The sequence below is a fragment of the Camarhynchus parvulus genome, chromosome 18 (assembly GCF_901933205.1).
Source record: "Camarhynchus parvulus chromosome 18, STF_HiC, whole genome shotgun sequence".
In the NCBI taxonomy this organism is placed as follows: Eukaryota; Metazoa; Chordata; class Aves; order Passeriformes; family Thraupidae; genus Camarhynchus; species Camarhynchus parvulus.
The window spans coordinates 2,831,769-2,857,729 of NC_044588.1; the positions used below are offsets into that span (position 1 = coordinate 2,831,769).

The window sequence follows — 25,961 nt, forward strand, 5'->3', positions numbered from 1 at the left end:
TAAGTATTTCATTACTGGCCAACTTGCTCATGATAGAGATGATACAACTTTGTTTTTCCTCATTATCCTCAGCTGGAGATTATATCATCCATCTCTCATTCCCTTAAACAGAAAATGAAAGGTGATAAACGAAAACCACAAAAATCACCTGGAATGCCCCATTTCTGGGCCCAAGTGGTGACTCTGAGAGCAGAGGCATCGGGTCAAACAATCCAACCCCTGCTGGAGCTGGAACGCTGTTCCTACAGGGAATTGTATGCATATTGATCCAAGAATTCCAGGGGAAATGGGCCTGGCTCCAGCCACCCTTTAGGAAGCAATCCCAGCCCTAAATGAAGTTCACTGCTGGCAAATTAAAGCTTCAGAAAGAGCCTTTGTGACCCCAAACTTTCTGACCGCAGCCAACAGCAAAACTGAACGAAACTCCAGCTTTTATTTATAAAGCCAAACATGCCCTCAGCTACTCCTCTCTAAGGTGGTTTGAATGAAGGCTTTTACAACTATGAAGTGATAGATTCCAGCCCAAAATCCTGAAATTATTTGCCAAAAAAACCCCAGAGCACAGCAGGAGCGGCGCTGTGAGTGCGTGTAGGGAATGCAGCTCGCTGAGCCGCTGCCTCTGAGCTGATTCTGTATGCAAGGCCCTGAATAATAACTGGTTCACATTTCCCACTCCTCCTCCGTTTTCCCCTCTAAAATGCTGAAGAACCCACCAATTTATAAAGGCACACCTTACTTGTTCTCACTAAACCCTTACCTACCTATTTACATCGCTCCTTCTTTTCTTCCCACCTCCCACAGCAGCAGCTGCACGCTCCAGGAGATCTCCAAGGAAAAACATTTTTGTGTCTGGGTGCATTGCTACCAAACAGCATCCATACACACGCCAACATGTGCTCCAAAAGCTGGAGCTAACCCCACTAACTGCTGTAAGATTTGTTTGTGGGAACTGAGTGCTGCAGGAGGGTGTTCCCTGCACAGTGAGCAGGAAAGCCAAGGAGAAGTTGGTCTGTCCCAGGGAATTACACAGAATCAGGGAACATCCCCTGAAACACTCCCCAGAGCTCTGCATCTCTCCTTTACCTCTACTGCAAGTTAAGAACTGGCACATTGATTGTTTTTTTTCTGGACATGCTCCACTGGAATCCTGCATTGATGTTTCAATCACACACAAGCTAATAAATACATTTTAAAATTTTCCTGCTCTTTACAAAATGACCCATCTGTTCATTCTGGTACAATGGTACACAGTGCTGAACTGAACAAAAAAAAATAAAAGCAGAAACAGTGATTTTTGAAAAGTCTGAGAAATTTTTGGTTCAGAATCAGTCAGAAGTTTACAACTCAACAGCTCCCTCACACAAGAACCTGTGGGGTGGCCTGCTGCTTTCCATTTGACAAACTTTATTAGACAGACATGAATCTGAAACACCCGAGCAAATTGCCTTCAAAGTTACTCACTGAATAATTCATTTTTTGCCTGATATTTTATACATTGGTTAAGCACCAAAATAAAGGCAAGAGGGAGGGTAAAATATGCATAATTTAAACCCCCATGTCTCTGTTCTGTTCTGCATCTCAGCTCTGTGTTTTCAGGGATATGGATGTTACCACCTATAAACCAAGCAGACATTTCACCACACAGGCAGAATTTTGTCCTCCAGAGACAAAAAATTCCATGAGAGATCTCTACCTACAAATCCCATCAATGACTGAAGGGTTTGATTCAAATGTGTTTATCTCCAAATGTCCAGCTCAGTGTGGAAAACACTGCTCTCAATAAATCATAGCCATGATCACACCATGGGAGATGCTCAGGCACAGAGTCCTTGGATGGTCTTTTCCATTGTATAACCACTCAAACACTATTTATTTCTGCATGGAACAGATGTTTTTCCATATGTCTAAATAACCCTTCTTCAGAAAAGTAACTCAAGCACATTAAATTTTGCAGACCAAGGAATATAGACATCAGACTCGTTAGTATTTTTAGAACATTTGGGATCTTTTCTATAGGGAAGTCAGTATTTCTCTTTGTAAAAAGTCACTAATCCTACTCCTCTCTATAAAACATAAATAGGCAGCTAAGAGTGAATATGCAAGATGCTCTGACATGCTTTAGCACTCAGATCCTGACCTTACAATGGCAGAGATCCCAGCCAAGCTGTCTGGCCCATAACATTTTTCCATGCCAATGTAGCATTTGCTATTTATTAGTCAATTAAATTTTTTTTCCAGTCTCTCTGATTGAGACTGGAAAAAAAAAGAGTTCATGGTAGACAGTAAAACCCCTGAAAGAAGAACAGGCTTTTAACACAGGTTCCTGATCCACCAACATCTGGCAGCTCTGTTTGTGCTTTAAACCTAAGATTCGATGCCACTCTCAGGGAGAAAAGTGTTTCATTGAGGGCATGCTGAGATTAAAAATAAGAATTGACACAAATCTGTCCCTTGAGTCAAATTTGACCCTTTTGAGGTTTTCTAATCAAAAATCTGAACACAATAAGGGCTGTTTAATCACATCAGAGGAGTGCTGGGAGTCCTGGAAGAAGGATTTCCTCAGGGCTGCCATCACCGTGCTGCTTCCAAGGCTGGATGAGCCTGAACTGCTTCACAGCATCAGGAAAAGTCCTCACAGCATTTAGCAATGAATTATAATGAAATCTATAAATATTTAATGTCTGGCAATTAACTCTGCCCTCTTCAAAGAGAAAAAAAAAAGGAAATATAGAAAGGCCTCACCAAACCATTTAGTAACATGGCAAGATCCTCCCCCAGCTATTTCGAGTGTGCCCATCCCAAAACCAATCCATGGACACAAATTTCAGTACTAAGCATTTTTCCTTCTCCTTCTTTAATGAGAGTGTTTTTCTCAAGGCTGTTGATGGTAAAGGAGTTTCCCAGATTACACTGAAGGCTCTGGGTTTGGAAGGAAGCCTGCACAGAAACGTTTTGCTGGCACAGCGCTCCCAACAAAGGGAAGGTGAGTTTGGATTCCTACTTTTTATTTCTCAGAAATCACTTTGTGGGTAAGAACATCCCTCAGAGGAGCCTCTGATGATGAAGATCTGGCTGCAGAAAACACAGCAGTGTTCACCCACACTAGGGCAACATGAACCTTTATAAATATTTCATTTTTCTTGTTATTTGGAACATAAACTAAAAAACCACAGCCAAACTCTCCAAGAATCCTCATCTGTGACACTGACTGTAACAGTCCTTGATTTTGCAGGTCAAGTAAGACTCTTCAGCAGACATTCCTCATTCCTCCTCCTCCTCAGCCTGAGAGCTCCCGGTCAGTGCACATTTATGGTGTCCTCAATGCTGCCTGTCATCCATCAATGCTAAACTTCATCCTCTTGAGTCCTACTAGGTCTGTTTTATACAGAAAACATATATGCATGAGCAACAGACCAAAAACAAAAAAACCAAAACAAGAGTGAAAAATGCATTAAAAGCCTTAATTTAATAAATAAATAGCTTTTTTTGTTCTCTTTAAAAAGGGGAAAAGTTGTGCCATTTTGGCTCCATCCTCATTTGACAAAATTCAGTCACCAAACACGTACTGGGAGTCCCTGCAATGACAACTGTAATTACAACTGTAATTAATTTGCCAACAAGAGGTTGGACACTTGTCTGCTAGTTCTAGCATCATTTATCACTTCCATTCAGCCTTTAGCTGGGAGCTCTGCAGGCTGATATTGCCACAGAGGAAATAAAAAATTGGGAAGATCTTACGTTCTATTCAGAAAAGGTATTCCAGAGCAATGTTTATCAGGATTACAGCAGGCACCCAGGAAAATTGCTTGCATGGATGGCAGCAGAGTAAGGGCATTATTCCTCATCTGCAAGCAGTGTAATTTTTAAAAGAAGAAGAAAAGAAACTGCTCTTCCTCTGTAATACCAATCTACAGATTAACAGAGGCTTTTTCTAGCACTGCCAGCTAAGCCTTTGTAAGGCTGCATGCAAAACAATTATTAAAATTAATCCCAGGTACAAATGGAATTGCATAATATTAATCCTGCTGAAAGAAAAATCCGCTATGATAAATATGTAAAAAACTGACATGAGGAGCAAAGAAAACACCTCTGAAACCCAATTTTGCTAACAGTGGTCAGGTGCTGGGCCTGTAGGAGCACAGGAACATCACTGGTGGCAGTCAGGGCTCCCTCCTTCCTTCTCTGGTGGCCACTTTGGCAACAATCGGGACATCCACAGCCAATCAAGAAGCAGCTGGATGTGGTTTTTTAGTTGGAGATTAAACTAAATTTAAAATTCTGGGAGAAAAATGCTTCCATGACTGACTGCACTATGCGTCCAAGATAGAAAAACTTAAATGCAAAGCAAATATTAATGAATTAGCAGCCAGAAATTACAATTTCAGGAGTGCTTAAGAAAATTCACTTCATCCCAGAAAATGTGTCCTCACCATGAGGCAAACCCAAGGAAACAGTAATGTGTGCCCTCCAGATGAACTTTCACATTTCAGAGACAACAAATGGTTTCAGATAATACTTTTACAATGTGCATAATCTAAATTATTAGATGGCAACATAATGCAATTAGCATGACAAAGCTTAATACTGATATAAATCCTTCTGTTACAGCTTATATGGAGAATTTAATACTCAGGAAAAAATCTGTTCATTGCTCCTCACTGGGCCTTTGATTTTTATAAAAATAAATTAATTGATGGGTTTTAAGTTTGCATGAAAAGCTTGATCTGTTGAAATAAACCAAAGATGTGCTGAATCAAGCAGATACAGTCTTTAACTGCATTTTACTCCCTGTGCTGCACAGGGATCAGAGGTTTTGCACAACAGAGCTACAACCATGGTGTAGAACTGCAGTCCCTCTGATCCAGGACTGACACATCTCTGATCAGAGGGGACAGGGGAAATCCATGAACTTCAGCAAGTGGAGAGGACAGAGCACACAAAGGTGCAGGACTAAGCCTCATGTGACTGCTGCATTTCCAGTCAGATTCAGGGCATCCCCATCAAATTCATGGAGTGCTTGTGCAAACAGAAAACAATACCTGGTACAAAGATTTGATTTTTTTTTAATTCAGATAAAATCAACGTCTCAACCTCTCTCCCACATTTTGGACATTCCTGTTCACTCAAGATCATACCTAAGTGTTAATGCTGCTTCAGTTTTTGTTAGAGCTCTCTCCACTGCCCTTTTCTGAGATTTATGGGCAGCTTTAATGCCTTGAAACAGTGGCAGGGACAATGACAAAGCACTTCTCAGCTCCAGCACTCAGCCTTTGCAGGTGCCTTTGGAATCTGACACATTTTTGAAGCCAAAAGTGGTCCCTGACTCTGCACCTCCCACCTTTGGGATTAATTCCAGACAAATAATGTGGGACATGAGCTATGGAAGGGCAAACCTCAGCTCAGCCACGAGGCACAAATCATCCATTCCACAAACAGGGATTCTGCCCCACAAGTGAGGATTATTCTGCCTGCACTGCAGGGCTGGAGCTGCTGAGAATGAGCTGCTCAAGCATTTTCTGCAAATGAGCTGCTGAGGAAGGAAAGGCCACGCTCTGGAGATCCTCTGACTCCAAGAAGTTATCTGAGAATTTCAAACAGCCCTTCAAGACAAGGAGATAAATTTATCAGGTAGCAGAAACACCACCACCAACCCCCACTGATGCAGCATTTCTGCTGTCACCCAGAGCAGCAGCAATCCACATCTCAGGGTGCATTTGGGGCGACGTGAGAGTCGGACCCACCTTGATGTGGACTCGCTCTGACATGCAATCAAAGCCAAATCAAAGCCAATTCCCAGCCTAGACAGACTTTTCCTGCACCTCTGCCAATTATTATGGCTGTGTCTTAAGATTCTCCTCCAGCATTGCAACAGGCTTTGACTTAACATTAAACAACCTGCCCTGGGTTGTTGTGAGCAAGATGACAAAAGTCTAAACCACAAGAAATCCCACAGCTGATCGTGACCACCTGCATCTGGCACAGAAATCTATAAAAATGCATTATTTAAGAAAAAGATAAATTGTAGCTCAGAAATAAGATCAGTTCAAGCTGAAACAAAAATGTAGTTTCATAAAAAATATCAGTTAGAAAAGTCAAATCAAATTTGCAGTAAAATGAAACATGGTTACAACATATAAAAAATAATTCTAGTGTTAAGTGTTTACAAAATCCTATTATCTCCCCTAAGATAAACACGGTTTTAAAAGTGGTTAAAACAAATGTGTCTCCATGAACCACTGTTACTTTTAGTCCCAAATTCACCAATTTGCTTTAAATTCATTCACTGCCTTCTCCCCTTGCCCACAGTTTCTGCCATTACCTTTGTGCCTGGCTTGTCAATCACAGGATCAGAGACTGGCACCTCTCTCCTTCCATTCATCACTTCCCCATTTCCCTTCAGCACTCAGCATCATTAATTTATCAAGTCTCATTCCTTTCAACTCCCACGGCTACTTCAAGTGTGACAGAGCATGGTCTTGTGCCATTATTTTTATTTTTTTACATATTTCCTGTCAGGCAAAACAAATGAGGCTACTCTGCAGCAAGAACACGACATCAAGAGAAAATCTGTTGCCAGAGCTTAATAGAAGTTTAAGTACATGAAGTATAAACACAGCTCTATGCTGTATTATTATTATTATTATTATTTTATTATTGTTTTTATTATTGTTACTAATAGGGAAGCACCTAAAAGAACCACAGAATTTTCTCTATACAGGCAGGCACATTCTCATCTCTATATTATATGAACTATCTGTAAAGATCTATTAAAGCATTTAGACATGTTTTATTACCACAGTAACAACACTTTTTTCAAGAAGTTCTTCAGCAAAAGAGTAAATTTTGAGCCTGTCAACCAGCAAAATAAATTGTCCAACAGAAAGCAGCACCATCCAGTTCAGCACAATCCAGTTAACTTATTAGTCAGTGCCAGACACGGTGGAAATCTTCCCCACAGAGTGATCTGGGCAGCCTCAAAGGTCACAGCAAACCTGGTTTCTGACATGCCACATCAGATTCCCAGAGCAGAAGCTGCACCAGCATAGCCAGGTTTTTTTTTGAAGATTTTGCAGTCAACCATTGTTTTAGACCCTCAAAAATAAATTTCAAAAATGCAAAATAAAGGTATCCCAACCTTTTTTTTTTTTAATCAATACAAAATAATTCCATTTGGAAGGCACTGAACTATTTTCCGGAGATTTGACATTATGCAACTGACAGTCCTCTATCAGCAAACCAGTCCATACCTAAGACTTAGAGAAAGAATTACAACAGGTTTGATCAAATATGACATTTATCTGTGCAACAGCCACCACTGAGCCACTTACTTCACAGATAAATACACATGCCATGAGTCAGATTTTCTTTTCCTTATTATTTTTTTGTATGACACTGCATTATAGATAAGAAAGAAAAAACACCTTAAGTCTCACCCTGCAGAAAGAACAATTCCAAGTGCTCCATAAATAAAACTCAAGCAGTTCTCGTGATGGAGAGATATTAATTTGAAGTCCTACACCCCTGCTTTTTTTCCCCTATTATATATGACATTGTTCCATTATTGCACTTCATCTCCAGCAGGGCTTGGGCTGGGCCCCACAGTCTGCTGGTGATCCATAGGTTAATAAAATACAGACTTAAAACTGTACAAGTGACTTTATCCAAGCACTTGGCTGATCATTTTTCCTCTACCTACCAGCCCCTCTGTCAATACATTGACCACTTGTGTCTGACTTCTGCTCCTGATGCAGCTCAACGTTCTGACTGACTGAATAATTTCATTTTTCAGTCTGGCTTTAGTAGGTTTCAGCCCCAACACTTACAATCAGCACAGATATGCTCAAGTGTCTCTTAAAATATGCAACCTTGTGAGATTTAATTTTTTAATATGCCCTGGTTGAGAGGCCTCAGTTTAGAAAACAGGTTATCACTGAGTCAAGATTTGATTTTATAGAGAATCAGCAATCCACTTCTTGTAAAAGCACTGGTTCCCAACAAACACACAGAATATAATTAACATAACACAATTAAGCAGTTTTTCTGCCTGCCTCAAGATTGTACTAAACAAGTATATTAAACCCAACAGAAAAATGTTCTCATGTCTGATCAGTAAAGCAGGTAAACACTTTTTAAAAATCAAAGCTTTCTCTGTTAAATAAAGAAATGTTGAATACATGGACTGAAATAAAGCCCAAAATATGAATGCTGAATATGAAGTAAGATTATATGTTTAAAACCTCCTCTGCAGAGAACTGTATTTACATAAACAGCAGGTTAACAAATGAAAAATGGCAAAAGCTGTGGATGAAAAACTCTACAGGAAAGTATTAATTAGTCTGGTGCTGATGAAAAGGAAACAAAAATCCTTACCCTAAAGCTTCCTATAATGCTCCTTGATAAAACATGTATCTGTGCTCACATATTACCAGTTTACTTATCATGCCCACAGCATCATGAAATGGAGAGTTTAGAGTAAGGAGTCAATCCAATAAAATGGTGATTTATTTTGGAAATGCAGGGTTAAATGGCAATATTGATTTGAAACACAACTCCTCCATTCAGAGAGAGACATCTCTGTACAGTCCCTGAATGTGACAGGATTGTTTGGGGAAAATATGGCAAAGGAACAAGGAACAGAAATTAATTAGAGACAGTAAAACTGAAGCCGAAATTTGGAGATGTCATAGAAGTGGTATGGGAAGCGCAGGTCTGTAGGGATTGGATTATCTCTGTAAATATATAAATATATATATGCATCTCCTTTCCAACCCAAACCATTCTATGATTCTGTAACATTTCTGAGGATGCTGGATCAGATTGGAACAATGATTATCCCAAGAACTCAGAACAAATTTAAAAAAACCACCACCACACCCCTGATCTCTGAAAATGAAGTTTTAACAATTGGAAAAAGAAACTTTTCCAGTGAATTGGTGGGTGCCACACAACTCTGAAATCAGTATGCTAACAAGGAGATACTCCCAGTTTTGGGGCCTTATGATTCCTGAAGCAGACATCTGCTTCCAGATCCCTGGGGTTCTGAATTATTTTTAAACTCTGAACAAAGAACACTTAGTACCACGTACTTCCACTTTCACAGCTGGGTTATTTTAAGAAGACAAAAAACTTATTGGAATATTTCTTTTTAAATTTTGCAATATTTTAGCTTGAAGTTATTAGTCTGTCCCTTGAGGATTCAGGACCTCCTAGAACACTGATTTTAAATTTTAAGTGTCTTTCAAAGATACAGGCTCCTCACACGGCCTTGATATAAATGCCTGAAATATCTCAGTGCAATAACCCAAATGGAGCCCTTGTTAAGGAAGGGCTTGGGTTCTTCTTGATTAGAGAATCACAAAATGTCCTGAGGTGAAAGGGCCCACAAGGATCACTGAGTCTCCAAAGGGAACAGCCCAAACAGGGATCAAACACAACCTTGGTGTTTCTGGCTCCAAGCAACTGAGATCATGTCAGACACCAGAAACCTTATTCTCCAAATCTCCAACTGGAAAATGTAATTCCCACAAACATTTCCTGAGGCTGAGAAGCAAAGATCTTCTATTTTCAGAGCTCTGTGAAAGCAGAGAGCTCTGCAGAGCAGGGGGTGCAGAGCCCATCTGAGGTCAGGAGAGAGGGAATTCTCTCCAGGTTCCTGTGGGATCCAGGCTGGACTCATTTCCTCTGTGCCTAATTACCAATTTGTAAAAGATCTGTGTGGAAAGGTCCTTCCCTTGCAGGGATGTGCTGAGTGGGGAGTTTGGGGGGTCAGGTTGAGCCTCAGGGATGCTCAGCACAAACCCAAACCCAGCTCCTGAGCCCTGGGGAAACATCAGGAGCACAAAGCAGCAGATGAAATCATCGCTGTGACATGGCTTGAGAGGAGAAGTCCAACCTGGAGGATGCACTGAGTCCCCTGACATGACACAGAAAGTTTCCTCCCGAAAACTAGAAACAAGAGGCAAACCTCAACAAAACCTGGCCTAATATTGAAAGCCTGCTCCTGCATTTGTTAATGATTCATTACTGACTTGATCATTGTTTCAAAGTTCTTTATGAGTTCAAACTCAATTTACTCACAGTAACACGGAGCTTTAGTAAATTTACATCTTACATATTTACAATGGAATTAAATGTCCCTCCTTTGTTGCAGGATGACAAATTTTGTAGCTGTCTCCAACTTCAAATTGCTAAACAGATGCTCAGTCAGCCTTCACTGAATCACCCAAATAGTCAGCAAAGATTATTGCTTGTCTTCTCTGCTGTTCTGTATCACAAACAAAATTTTTTTTTTCTTTTTTCGCCTGTTTTTGTTTGTTTTTTTTCAGAATAATTAAATTTCTTTTAAAAGATTATTAAATGAGTTTTAAAGAAAATTATGGAATATTATTGCACAGTCTCAGCATCTCAGGATATGATCACAGAGGATATTCCTGAAGCAGCAAGTTATGCAAGGTCAGGGCAGGGAATATCCCAAAGGAAAACCCAACTCAGTAAAGCAGCACAAGGCACGAAGTGCTTTAGTCTCAGCCATGCTATCAAAGAAATGTTTGCTTAAGGCTGACAGTTCTTGAAGTTTGATGAAGAATTATTTACAACTAATTAATCTGAAGAATAAAAATTTTACTATTTTTTCAATTTTTAACTCACTCTCCTGGATGAACTATGAATAACAGAAATATCAGAATCTCAGGCAATTCATTCCTGTTGACAAGACCTGACATTGCTTGTTCACCACTTCTCACTCCTCCAAGGAGAGCTGCAAAGGAGCTCTGAAGGCCATTAAATCAAAATGATTTGCCAAACAAATTGATTTTATCATCTGAGGGAAAGGTGGTCAACTGCTCAAAACTTCTGCCAGCCAGCAAATGAAGACACTTTGGCAGCATCTTCTGCAGAGACGATTCCCAGCAAGAAATGAAACACCATCTGCGTGGCCAGAGAAGGGCAAACAGGGTTTGTACTGAAGAGGAATTCCTGATCAGTCCTTCAGGATGAGGGCAGAGTCAGGGCTCAATGGGGAAACAAACAATTAAAAGAAATTGTGTTCAAAACTGAATTAATGGAGCAAACAAACACTGAAATTAACTAAAAGTATCAACATTCACTGAAGCGAAATCCTTAGAATCACAATAGAAGGATAAAAATTTGTATTTCATTTTACCCAGAGAAGAAAAGAACTATTACATCTGACCACCATAGTCAGTGAAGGCAGGTCATAACTTTAAAAGCCATCAGCAGTCAGTCCCCACACTTTACTGGTTTTATCTTCTGCTGTTCATCAAGAGGACATGCCCAGAAATCACTTAGGTGGGAATAAAACTTAGGACACCACCTAAAGCACAGAGGCACTGGAATAATTCAACACTTTTGATTTTCATTAGAGAAGTTACCGAGGAAACAGTTAAATATGTCAGGATTTTCACATCTCCCCTTTTTAAGCATGGAGCATTTGCCAAATCAAGATACAAAAGGAACATTTCTGTTGGCCAAGTAAAATACTCTGTCTGTAATTAAGGGCAGCTTTGTTACTCTTTGTGGAAAGTCCTTTCACCCTCACCTGCCCAAAGAGCTCTGAACACAAACAAACAAACCAGGAAAAGCCCACAGCAAAGACCTAAAAGAGAATAAAAGCTGAGGAGAAATGCCCATTAAAAGAGGGTATCAAAGACTGCTTGGACTGCTCCTTTCCACCTGATGTTCCTCCACAGGGCTTTTACTCCTTTCTTTGGTTTCAAATGGAAAGATGAACATTTCTCTTTGGTTTTAAATGAAAAGATGAACATTTCTTTTTCATTTTCATGCACACTGGCACTTTTCCCCCCAATTTTTTTCAAGCAGACAGCAAGTATTGTCTCAGGAGGTAACAAGTTATCTTGAAGGGACTCTGCAGACTAATAAAATGCTTTGAAGAGTATTAAGGAGGTCAATCTGTCCAATTTGTTTTAATTGAACTAGACACAGATGGTATATGGTTTAGTTTAATTAGGCTGTAGATAAAGAACATTTCAACTTGCCAGTGTTAGGATAAATTACTAAATAGCAGCATATACTTGAAAATGTATAAGGCCAAAACCTTTGCTGCATAACTGAGAAATTGGGGCAATTTCTATCAAAGGATCAAAAGACTAGTCCCATTAGAAAAAATAAGGAAAAATTTCACAAGGCCCTCCATAAATTATGAGTAAATTGAGAAAATTGAAAAATACATTCTGAGAAACATTTATTTACTACAAAAGTAATGCTGCTTCTTTCATTACAGGGACATAATACAATAAGGCACAGTAATCTATCAGAAACTATAGTTACAATTAAATAGATTATTCTGCCCATCCATTAAGGAGATCTAATTATGGACTATCATTAGCAAGGACATAATTCCTTTTTTCTTTTGTTTTTCCAATTACTACCTATTTGTTTTCTCCCTTTATTGACAAACTTCACTTCTAAGTTATCATCTTTTAAGTCAGAATAACATTAACAGTCTTTTAAAAACTGGCTGTGCTCAGATGATTTTGCACAAGGCTGGGAAGACTGGAGAAATCCAGTTAAAGCTGTTTTCCCTAGTCTGCTTTTTGAAATTATTATTATTCCAGGAAGCTTTTTGAAGCAACAGTTTCCTGCCACTGGCCTTATTTACAACTCCACCTCTTTTTAATCACAATGAATAAAACATATACAAAAGCTGCAAAGCTTATAAAAAAAAGATGGGGTGACAGCTGAGCTCTGTATTTTAGGCAAAAAAGATGGGGATGATGGGCACATTTACTCAAATCAGCTGCAGCAAATGCCCAGCTGATGGTGGTGACTGCAGGGACAGAGAGCCCAGCTTTGCACCTGCAGAAGAAATTTCTCCTTGCTGTGGTTATTTGAGTCTCCTAAATCCCAAGGACTGTGGGAGGACACCCTAAACCCACAGCAGCATCTCAAATTCCATTTCCTACTAAACGAACTATAAATTTTTTATCTGGTTTTATAGGCATCACTCCCTATCATTTCTCCAGCAGTTGGTGCCATCACCACCAGAGCCAGAGCTCTTCCTGCCTGGGATTCTGTAGGAAATGCACTGAACACTTCTGTATAATCAACATTTTCCTGAGGGCTCTGAGTGGAATAGATACAGCACAGTTTATTTGGCATCTTTTGAGCTTTTCTTGCCGTTGTAAATCTCACACACTCTTTATTTCTGTGCTAAAGAAACAGTTTAAATACCAAGTTTGTAAATCAAGCACAGTTCATTAAGCACCAAAGACTCCCACTGACTCAGATGCAAATTTTGTACTAATGTTAGAAATGCTTGGAAACCCACTGCTTCCCAGACCTTTCCCTGAATTTCTCCAGACTTCCAAAGCAGTACCTTGCATTCAGGACATTCTGCAAATCTCAGCTGCTGGCCCGTGCAATCCAGAGCAGCTCTCGTTTTTACTGAGCTTTCCCTTGACAAACAAGTCAAGGAAAAAAATTAGAATGCTGAGCCACATAGCTTTCACTACTGCAGGTTTTTTCCACCCAGGTATTTGTGGAACTGCAATGTTTTTAAAATAAATATATGCCATAAATACTTTTAGATATATGACATTTCTGCCCAAGTAGACACACAACTGCAGAACAAAAAACCTATGCAGATAGTAAATATCTTGTATTTTGAACAGCACAGAACACCCTCACAAACACCCACATCAGGTGTTGATTTATTAACCTAATTTTCAAAAGCACCAAGTGCCTCCTTGCAGCTCCTGTTGGCTCTGCTGGGGAACACAAGCACTAATGAGCATGGAAAATGAACAATATCTGTGTGCACGTGCCTGCGTGTGCATGGATGAGGAATTCCATATCCCCTTTAGAGTAGGGCACATTTTGCCAAAAAGCCTTAATTAAAAAAAATAAATCTCATTTTCCAGATACCTTCATGCATTACGTTCTCAGAAGGAAAAAAAATATCTGCTACTTTTGAAGGAGGAATTTGATTTTTAATGTAATCCTTTTGAACCCCAACTTCAGGAAATGTTTAATTTTTGGAAGGCTGTATTGATTAAGATGCATTGGTCTTTTATTGCAGTGAGTAATAACCCAAATTCTTGGAGTATATCCTGAGAATATTGGCAAAACAAGCAGGGATGAACCTGAGGGAGGGGCTGTGACAGGAGCAGAGTGGCAGGAAAATGAAATGCAGCACAAGGATGGCTCAAGTGAGAGAAAAGAAAACCCTGCTTTTTTTCCTCCTTTATTTTAGAACTACTTGAAAATGAAGTTCTATTAGAGGAGCCATTTCTGGAGTGTTATGTCACTGAAGTGACTTGATTTAGATACAGAACTCCTGGTGAGGAGCCTGGAGGAGTTGGGGTCGGTGCTGGCGCTGTCTCCTCGTTTGACCCTGGGGCTCTGCTGCTGCCAAGCACAAAGCTCTGGGAACCACTTTGATTTGATTTGAGCTTGTAAGATCAGTAAACAGCTGCACCTTCTCACAGAAGAGCAAAGGATTAGTCTGGAATGGGAGAATAGAACATTTTCTACCCCTCTCTATAATGCACTTCCAGCAATTCAGAGTGTATTTCTATTTCTCTTAATTTTACCTCTGTGTGGGCAGGTTTCTAAATAAAACATGTTAAATATAAACCCATTTGTGTTTGACCAAAGTCTTTCATATTATTTATGGAGAGTCCCCTTTGTGCAGGGATATTGAACAAAGTCTGTTGATTGCAGAGTTCTTTCTATTTTCCTGAATGGTCCAATCATGCTCTTGGCACATGGAGAGACAAGTAGCAGATGTTAAACAGAACTCTGAGAGATTTATACATTTCTCCTAAAAGTTACAGGACAGCTTTATTTCTAGTGGATTTGGGTTTTTTTTTTACTATCCTTCAATCTATTTTGGTTCTGCTTCTCACAAAGTCTAAATACCAAAGTATTTTGACTCCTATTCTATTTGGTATTAAAGTAGAGTATTGACTTCACTAATTTCAAAACTGACAGCTGAATTTTGGTAGGACAAGATCAACATGACAAAAGAAATGCCCTAAAAATTTGAGCATAACCACAAAAATCAAAGCCTTTGGTTATTAAAATTCTTATTTTTCTTTCTCAAGGGAAGTAAAAATAATATAGTTTTAATATAGTTTTAAAAAGGGAATGCCATTAATATGCACTGAGGAATGGGACTTCAGGCTTCAGATCTAACAATCCAATATCAATCTTCAGATTTAACAATCCAATATCTCTACTCATAACTAGATCAATCTGTAGGTACTAATATAGACCTTGGAAAATAGAAGTGGATTTTGACTATGAAAGAATTTCATGAAGTTATTTATAAGAAGGAATGTCCAGGTTTTCCTCCTGCTGCATGGTAAGATTGTAGGAGTCAAATTACCTTTAATTAAACACAAATCATTTTTGCAGGAAGGAAACAATAATTTGGGATAATCCCAGATTTCAAATGATTCTAGGGGAAAAAGTTATTTTAGAATAAAACCTGAGACAAAGAAACAAAGAACTTTCTCCACAAACATTCCATGTACTTATGCATGGCCTATTTAAGATAGGTTTTCTATATATTCTCATGCCAGCCTGTTCCCAACTCCCTCAAACCTCATCACTGCAGTCAGGTTGCTTTTTGTCCTATTTTTGGACAGGGTAAATCAGAATTTTTATAAATCTCTGCTTGTACATACACCCTAAAAGAAACCATTCTCTGGTGCTCACTGGAGTCCCTGTCCAATCAATCATCATTTGCTTTTCATTCCAGGAAATCAGACTCTCAAACTGCACCTGCCTGTGATTTTCCAGGCCACTTTTCCCACTGGAATGACCAAAGTCCATCTGAAAGATGGAGGAAAAAGCTTTTTATTCCTTTTCACGTATTTTTACCCAATCTCTGGCAACACAAAACGAAGAATATTGACCCCATGGACTCCAGTCTGTGATTTACAATTCCCAGCATTGTAATTAGACACCAAGTGCTCAATTTAATGATAATAAAGCAATTAGGTGGATAGGAGAAAAGGCTATTTGCAGACCAAAGATGGATAATTTCTCATTTTATTATAACTTTTATAAAAAAGAATGAAAACCTTAAGATTCAGAAAATGCCTTTTCAAGAGGTGTTACAGAGAAATTGCTTTTAAAAATTACTGTCTCTATTATGTTTAGTTTTAGACCTTCTTTTTGATAAACTCTTTAATTAATGTCCCTGAAGTTAATCATTTGCTGCATTCTACCAGTACTTCACTGCTAATAGGTTCTAACCTAAATAATAACTAGCTTTCAAAAAACTCCAAGTTTTGGGCTTTTTTTTTTTTCTTTTCTAAAAGAAGAAAGAAAAGTAGCCAAAGCTATGCAGACACTTCTTACAGCTATTTTTATAGAAGCTTTTATCTCCTTTCTGGTCCGTTCTCTGCTGGTCTGATGCTCCTGTTGCCATAGAAACAGACCTGAAGGTGCTTTGATACAGATTACAATGGTGTTCCCAACACTGAGACATTTCTTTCATCCTCAGTTCAGCAGGTACTGTTCTCATGGGGACAGAAAGGAAAAGGAATAAATCAATCTCTGACTTTTCCATCAATTAAGTTCTCATTAGCAGAATTTATGATATGCTTCTGCCTTTAGTTTATGAGCTCAGCACTGATCACTGGTACTTTAAGGACTGAGGTTCATTAATTACACAGGCCATGCCACTGTAATTTATCTGCAAGGGAACAGCAAAAATCAAATTATGAAGGGAATCATGACTGACATCGTCTTAACTTCAGCAGAAGCATCAGGATTTGGTTGTTCAGCACAGGTAATGCACCACTGCCTTAAAATCTGATTGCATCAAATTTCATTGGGCTGCTAGAAAAAACAGATCAATTATAAAATGACAGAATATTAAGATAACACTTAATACATGTTCCCTGAGGTCACTGATTACTTCAAGACAAATCCTATCTATCCCAAAGGCTGAAAAAAAAAAATCTGTGAGCTATTTGGATCTCTTCAGAGTATGACACCAATAATGGACATCAGTGAAAATGAGAAAATACAAGAGCAATGGCCAAGAAGGAAACCAAACTGCTCCTGTTCATGCAGAGCTTCCTTGATGCTTTCCCAGCAGCCCATGGATCAATGGAGCTGCAGTGGAAGGGGGTGGCAGCTGCTCCCTTCCCAGCCAGGATGTCCCCATGTCCCCTCCCTGCTCTTCCTCTCTCTCATCTCTCTGTTCCAGGGTCACAGAATGTGAAGATAACACTTAATACACCTTCCCTGAGGTCACTGATTACTTCAAGACAAATCCTGTCTATCCCAAAGGCTGAAAAAAAAAAATCTGTGAGCTATTTGGATCTCTTCAGAGTATGACCCCAATAGTGGACATTAGTGAAAATGAGAAAATACAAGAGCAATGGCCAAGAAGGAAACCAAACTGCTCCTGTTCATGCAGAGCAATGGCCAAGAAGGAAACCAAACTGCTCCTGCTCATGCAGAGCTTCCTTGATGCTTTCCCAGCAGCCCATGGATCAATGGAGCTGCAGTGGAAGGGGGTGGCAGCTGCTCCCTTTCCAGCCAGGATGTCCCCATGTCCCTCCCTGCTTTTCCTCTCTCATCTCTCTGTTCCAGGGTCACAGCACCTCCATAAAAGAGCTTTGCTCCTTCCTAAGAGTACAAGTTGTTCTTTTCTCCCCACCCCCAGAGGAGCTTCCCTGGAGCTGTGATTTACACCAAGGAGCTGAGGCCACACCACTTCAGCTCAGCAGAGATCAGCGAACTCCTGCAGTACCCCAAGGACAGAGCCCCAGCCATCCCCAGAGCTGGGGACACTCTGGTGACACATTAAAATCATTCTGAGCATATGGGATCTGCAGTGCTTTTCAAAATGAGCCCACTTCTTTTATGCCAAATTAAGATTGAATCTAATTTTGGTGCAAGAACTGCCACCTCAACAAACAGACAGTGCTAAAAATTGCCAGCATTCTCCAAGGCGCTCAGTGGTCTGTCTGCGTCTCTTCTAGCTCCTGAGTTCAGTGTGCCATAATCACTCTTCTTTATTTTAAAACCCACATGGTTTTGGGGGTGGAACCCGATAGAAATGTCTATGGTGCATTTTACACATGATATCTCATGCAAAAAACCAGATTATTAGTAATTCTTAGGCATTCTTCTCCCTTAAACCCAAATATCAGCACATTTACACTGAGTTTAAAGATTGACACAAGAGACTTTTGCCAAGGGGAAACAAAAGCTGGCTTGGAAATAATGAATCTCAACCCAAACTGCACAAAACTCAATATATTCTTAACAACTGGAAAATAAGTGCTGTTGGAATCATGCCAACTTCAATTTGGGGAGTTAAATAGAGTTTTGATGGTGAAAATCAGCACCCAGGAGCTGCTGCCACCACAACTACACTTCATCCACAAGATTTCTCTTTACTACTGGGAATAACTTAGCTGTGAGTTCTCCTTTTATAGTCCCACTGCCTAATTGTTCTGCAGTGCTAACTTGTGAAAATCAGGGATATTTTTAGGTTCATCATTTATATACATTTCCTAACTGTCTGAGCAGAGCTCTCTTCAGTGATTAACTCTTACCAGCATCACCTATGTTATATTATATATTGCACAGGAAAAGGCTAGAAAGAAAAATATAAAGTCTAAATTTTATGATACAGCTATTCAGCACTTGCACTGTTCTGGATTGGGAAAATAAAAAATATATTTTTATAAAGAAAAAGCTATGAACTTTCAAATCACAGAAGCTGTAACAAAAATCTAAACTGCACTCCCAGTGTCTCAGGCACAAACTCCATGAAGTGAAAGCCTGAAGGGCTGCACTGGAGGATGTGAGCAAATGTTCCTTGGAGTCCCACACTGTGCCCACCATGGATCTCCTTCCCAAGGATGCTCAAGGAGAGCATTCACACTGCAGGGAAAATTTCCATGCAGATGGACACAGACCCAGTTTGGAGATTGGGTTGCAGGGAAAAGGTGGGAATTACCAGGAATTAGAAAAGTTCATGAACCCGTTCCTTTGTAATTTAATTCTGCTTTTGCTGAGGATTGTTCACTGTAGCTAAAAGCCATTTCAGCTGCAATAAAAGGAGCCTGTGCTTTAATTTAGGAATAGAAGGTACACATGTTTTTGCGGGGGATGATTAATTCAAACACATTCCAGCACAGGAACTGCTTTCAGGTAACCTGGGAAGCTGCCTGCAGCCACTCAAAAGGAGGCATTTAGGAGAGCAGTCAGACCTCTCAGTACAGCCAGGGATGGGCAATTCCTGAACCTCTGTGCCCAGAACCTCCTCCCAGTGCTGGAGGAAAATGAGCCCAATATATCCTCAGGATGCACAGACATTTCTCTGCCTTCCATTAAAAAGAATCTTACCTCTGGAATGATTTTGTTCAAATTGGAATTTCATTGTCAACATAATCATACTTTGTAATGAGCCACTGTCACACAGAAACATGGAAAAAAAATTAAAACATTAGAAATCCAAGCAACTATCCCCCACTATTAAATTTTAGGGCTTTGAAGTCAAAACCATAGAAACAAAACCTTTATTTCTCCACAAACTGCTTTGGATACTCTTCAGAGATTCAAAAGTCAGAGTAACCACAAGCAAGAAAATGCTTATTTTCGTAAGAAAAATTATCCTGCTGTCCTGTAAAATTTGTTCTAAAGCACTTATGATAAATAACAGAAAGAATACAAATTTTCAGCTCCTTCAGTATCCCTTACTGCATTGACTGTGATCATGCTGATTTTGTTATCCAGGACATGCTTTTGGGGAAGAGGCTGTGGTAATATAGCAAGGAACACCATATTTTGACAAAAATATGTTTGCATTGTAATTGCTTTTTATTAAGAATATTACCTACTGCCTGCATCTAATAATGTCTATTGCAAACAAAATCAATGTGATTAATAATTATCATAATTAGAAACCAGAGTCATACAAACACTTTGAGTTGTTTCCTTAATCTGTAAATGGAGGGGGTTTTATATTTTCTCTTTAGGGAATGCAATGAAAAATTGCATCAGAGCTGCTTAAGAATGACTTCCAAAAATTCATACAGGCTTCTTTTAAAGAGGAGATTTTTGTCAATCTGGCAAGCAGTGAACTGCTTCTTACCAGGCCTCCCTGCAGTTGTGTATCTTGTGTGATGAAGCGAGAAGGTTTTCATCTTAATGAAAAAGAAAATATTCCTGGGACAAGACTGCCTATTACTCAAAATTCAGATTAGCAATGAAACCTTCCCCCCAAACCTTAGTGAGATATGGTTGGATTTGATGATCTTCAATGTCCTTTCCAATCTAAGTGATTTAATGATTCTATAATATTTTATCAAATTATGTTTGTTGCTGCTCCAGTCTCAAAATGTCTAACATTTTTAACAGTTGTTTTCCATTGTAAAAAACAACTACAGAGTTAAAAGCAAATCAGACAAGCCCTGCTGCTGCGTTTCATTATCCTTGGAAAAAGACTGCAAAGCTTTCTGATTAAAATCCCTTTTTAACTAGTTCTACAGTAAATCTTAATACTGTGCTTCCAGTTACTCCCTTTTCTTCTCATGAGTTTGGTTTGTTTTTTTTAATTCCCTAGGCCAGTCAAGCAGCTCTCTTTTTCCACTCTGAAACCAGCCTCCTACATGTAAATATGATCTAGAAACATGATTAAATGCCAGTGGGGAAAAAAGAACAGAAAAAAAAAAAAAAAAAGAAAAAATATTTCAGCATTTCCTGGAACTGAACAGAAATCTGGTCAAGACACCTAAGCCCTCCAGGGCAGACCAGTTATATTAATTTATTCTGGCTTAGTACAGAGGTGATTCTTCAAATCATTTTTCTCAGAGCCCCAGCCATGAAATGAGCAGTGTAACAGTGCAGTAAATGTGGACATCAGCACTCCCTGAGCCTCAGGGCAAACCCAGCCCCCTGCTGCCACTCTGAACATCAGCATTTCTGAATTAAGAGTTTCCCACTGGTCCCCCAGCACATGAATTTTTAAGGGTCAATCCTTCTCCTCCCAGCTCTAGAATCACAGAAACCTTAAATGAAAATCACAGTGGAGCCTCACCGGGCTCATGTGCCATCTCCCCACAGAGCACTCAGGGAATATCCACAGCACTAGGGAGAGAGGGAAACCCCAAGAAAAAAATCTGAATTTCTTCTATTGGCAGCCCCTTGAAGCAATTCCCCATCACCACCCCCAAAAACCTGCCCTGTTATGGAGTTATTTGTCCCTTGCCACAAACTGCCCTTAAGAGACCTGGTCACAGTTTAAGAGACAAAAAAATACTCAAAGATTGGGCTTTAAAGACCTTTAACACTTCAGTTCTTTCCCAAATTCCAAATGAAGAGTTGCAGAATTCAACATAAAACATCTCCCTGAAAAAGAGAATCACGATTTCTGTCATATCTCTGCTTTGTACCAGGGCTGCACAGCTGGCCAGCAGGGAGTTTATGATCTACTGAAAATCCTGCTTCAGTTTCCTCTGAACCACTGTCTTCATGATCACATTGATTTACTTTTATTTTTGCCCTTTTTTTAATTATTTTTTCTTCCTCTCACCAGTGATTTTTATTGTTGTTTTAATAAATTATATCTTAACACATAGAAAAAATCTGAAATATTGATCACACTGATTTATTTTTCCTTTTTTATTATCTTTTCTTCCTCTCACCAGGGATTTTTTTGTCATTTTAATAAATTATATCTTAACACATAGGAAAAAATCTGAAATATTGGACTCTAGAATTGCATTATCCCAATATCCAACCCACTGATGAAAACACCCAACTCCTGCAGCATCCCACAGAACCTCACACTTGTTCCCATTCCCACTGAGCTTTCAAATGTGCTTAAGATAATAAAGCTCCCAACAAATTTCAATATCAAGAGGATAATTGACTTGGAAACTGCAATATGTCACCTTTGACATCCCTGGGTTCAGTTACCCTGCAATGATGAGAGGGTAAAAGAATATTTGCTGTTTGATTTTACATAAGGACACATCTGGATCTTCCCATCCATTCTCTCCTAGGTGCTTAACGGCTAAAAACTCACCAAGCACAGTCAGATTTCACATCCTTTCACTGCTGCGTCACTCACTCTAATTTGAATGATTTTCACTTTTTAATTTCTATTTATTTTGCTCATAATCCTCCCTTGGATTCTCTATTATTATAATCTGAAAGGGAAATAGTGCTGATCCACAGGCCATGCTCTGTGAGTTCTTGTGCACTCAAAGTCTTATAAACCCATACTGAAACACATGACACAGTGAAACACTAGTTTAAATTAATGCTTGGGTTTTTTTAATTACATGCAGCATGTCATTAGGAACATTTTAATATGTCATGGAATTCCATTAACAAAGAAAACAAATATTTAACTCAATTTTTTAATAAACTGACCAATTATCCCTTAATATTGCACACATCTTAACAAAGCTCATTACAGCAGCACTCAATTTCTGAGCCTGCTCTTACATTTCTACACTGACTTACCAAAGTTCTAAGTATTTCATCTATGACTTAAAATAGTTTTAAGAACATCAAGCATCTTCCCAAAGCAAGCACCTGAACTGGAGATGAGGCTTCCTGGGACTGGAGGGCAGCAGCAGCAGGAGCTGTTAAATTCCCCTCAGCATCACCATAAAGAGGTGGCCATAAAGAGAAGATGAATAATTTCTGTTGAGAGCTGTTAGACAGCAGGAAAACAACTTCCTGAGCTGCTTTTTGCTAAGAAACCAGAGCTCACACCCTGCCAAGTAATAAGGAAATGCACAATTTTTTTGATGGTGTGACTTCTTGTTTCACTGAAACAGGATATTGCTCCCCAGACACCACCACTGCAATGGATGAGCACTTTATTCCCAAGTATGATTTTCCTTTTGGCACAAACAGACATTTCAACCTCACATTTCAGCTACTCTGAGTAAAACAAGAAGAGACTCACTTTAAGCTTTCCACTTTTACGCTCACCTTTATTAAGGCATTATTTTGCAAGGACTGCCTCATTTATATTAAAAGTACAGGGCACCAAAATTTAACATTATCCTGATACACAACAATTATTATATAATGATTGTAATTATTATAATTATTGCTCTGGAAAATTAATTTTATTAATGACAGTATTAGTCTTACAATTAATGGAAAGGTAACACTGGAGCATTTGAGTACACAAATTAATTGTGCACCTGCACAAAGTAATTTAGAAAAGGATGTTTTAATATTTAAAAATCTGCTAAATGTTATGATAAGCTCTATAGCACACTACATTTCAGAACAAAGCTTGTAGCAACTGGGAGAGGAATCAGTTGCTGAATTGTAAAAGGGTTGAAATTATAGTCAAACATTTCAGTAAATTAAAGTATAATATTCTACAATCCTCTTTGTGTAATAGTACCCACTAATGTAGCACAGTTTTAATAAAACATATTTATTTTCTGATTACTTTTAATCTTCAAACTGTTTTTGAGCTATTGCTGCTGTGTAAATATTGAAAATGATCATTTGGTAACCCAAATACAGGAATGAGACATTAGGCTGATTTATTTAATCACTGAGCCCAAAACCCCAAATCACAAAATGCAGTCAGCAATATTAAAGACCATTAACAACCTGTCACAGATTCTGTCACCATGAAAAGATTCTCAGTAAAATTAAATGGTCTCACACACAAATGTGTGTTCTCATTTCTGAACTTCAGGTGAACAACCCCAAAGAGCCATCTTATTAAAAAAAATAAATAATCAAGAAGAGCCAAACTATTCATTATGGACACAGCAGAGCTACTCGTGAGTGTCACCTCACAATCAAGAATAACTTCCATTAATATCCTGCATCACAAGTGAGCACTAAGCTAAAACCAGATTTGGGTTATTCTCTTTGTGGTTTTAGGACTGACCAAAGTAAATCAGAAATCATCTTCTGATTAGAAAATGTAGGTATATAGTTCATATCCACAAATCATTGCTTGTAGGTATGAACTAAACTCGAGAACGAGGAATTCAGCAGAAATTCTTTAATTGTTCAGACTTTTGCTGAAATTGTGGCCCCTTTGGGCCCAACAGGGGTTTTGCCATCAACAATCTGCAGCCAGATCAGGGGTGAGAGCATCACCCATGCAGGGCTGCCCTGGGTTTCAGCCTCTCTGCAGCTCAAGCACTTCAAATACACAACTCCCAAATTCCAAAAGCCTGCTTTAGCTGTTAACTACATTTACAGAGCTAAATGCCCCACTGCAAAGCTTAAAGAAATCAGGAACTTTCAGAAAAGCAAAGGTATGAAGAACAATTTTGATTTCTTGCTCTTGCGTCACCAGTGTTTTGTTGGTAAGGTCTGTATCAGCTAAACAAGAGATACTGAACACTCCTAACTTAATTACACTTCTAACTTTAGCATTTTTCTTCTGCACCTAAATATAAATTATGTGAAATGTATTAAAATGGAAGTTTTCAAAATTCTTCTCAGTTCTTCAACATTTCCCCATATTTAAATTTAAAAATGAGAGAACTTTTTAATATCTGAAATTTTCCAAGACCCCTTGTGGCTTCTGCCCATATATTTGTTCACTGACCTCCTGGCTGGCATATTGAAACAATTCATGAGAAGCTCATTAAAAGCTAGCAGGAAAATTCTTCTGGTGCATTTTATCAGAGGAGATAATAGCCTACAATCTAGAGCATGAATATGTGATAAGAAACAAAGCAAAGCCATTCAGACAAAGAACACTTGGAATGTATTGTTCCCATAAGCAGATGTTAAATTACTTCACTGTAAAGTGGGATTTCTAAAACCCAAAGAAATGTTATTTTTATGTGAACAAACGAGATCAGTTTATTATTTCAGCAGGGTGACACAAAGATCCTGCACATGTGTCTCACCAGGCAGGCAGATGTGTGGAGAGGAAAAACTGATTGAGGACCAAAAATGCCACAGAAGTACTGACAGAGGAGGATGGAATGGGAGTGTCCAGACTCCTAGACTAGCTCAAACATGAAAATAAAATAAAAACCCAGCAAGCCAGCTGGCTCAAGATTAAATTGTCATTTAACTGGAGCTACAGATCTTTGTGTGCAGTGAGACAAGGACCAGAGACAGCTCAAAAGATACACTTTGAGATAAGATAGGTACTAAGAAAGGTCAGAGAAAGCTTCAGGCTTTCTGGAAATTGTTAATGTCAAATACATCCAACATAAAGCAAAGAAAATAAAATGCTGATTCATGGCTGGGTGAACGTTTCAGGGTTGTCACATTCTGAGGATATTGTTCTCGGTCACACACTCAAGCTTACTGCTCTTACCAAAAATAGATTTTTCAGTCCATAAATGTTCACTTCACAACTGTTAAAACCCACTTGGACTCAATTATCTGTCGTCAAGAACCCATTGATCCTGTTTGTAATCCACTCTCATGGGTGTAACAAGATAAATCTGTGTAAAGCAGGGTCTGCAAAGTCAATGTACTCACATCAGTGTCAGGCCCCTTGTCAGCGCCAGGACAGGAGAAGGTAACAAACTCATGGCACCTCTTGTGAACCACAAAACAGCAAACTGGCAAAAAAAAAAGGGGGAAACAAGAGTTAGAGTGGTTGGTGGTGGTGTTCCTTTTTTCCATTTGGGAGCAAATATAAAATAAAACTTAAATATTTAACCTGTAAGTCAAGGAAAGCAAGCAGAGTCCCATGTAAAATAAAGACACAAGACACCAAGCAAACACTGTGATTGAAGAGGAGATAAGCATTCACATTTAAAAGCCAAGAGACTCCACACAATGATAAATCTTTAATGCTGGAGACAGCCCACAGTGCTCAAATACAGCGTGGGATGAGCAGTTCCACAAAGCCACATTTCCTGAATCTCAATCCTGCTCTGTCACAGAACTGTCAATGTGCATCCAGGAGGGATGAGAGGGATGTGAAGCTGGAATGAAACCCATCCCTGGGTGTGGGATTTGCTCCCCTGAATGCCAGCGGA

The 25,961-nt window shown here is 39.1% G+C and overlaps 1 protein-coding gene across 3 annotated transcripts in view; it reads right to left on the minus strand.

The window, feature by feature from the left end:
- PRKCA (protein kinase C alpha) overlaps positions 1-25,961 on the minus strand; it is a 144,934-nt gene that overhangs the window by 60,220 nt on the left and 58,753 nt on the right. For all 3 annotated transcript variants that reach the window (XM_030962250.1, XM_030962252.1, XM_030962251.1), the window contains exon 3: positions 25,456-25,538. In XM_030962250.1, coding sequence (XP_030818110.1) covers positions 25,456-25,538 — 83 coding nt within the window. The remainder of the gene's footprint in view (positions 1-25,455; positions 25,539-25,961) is intronic.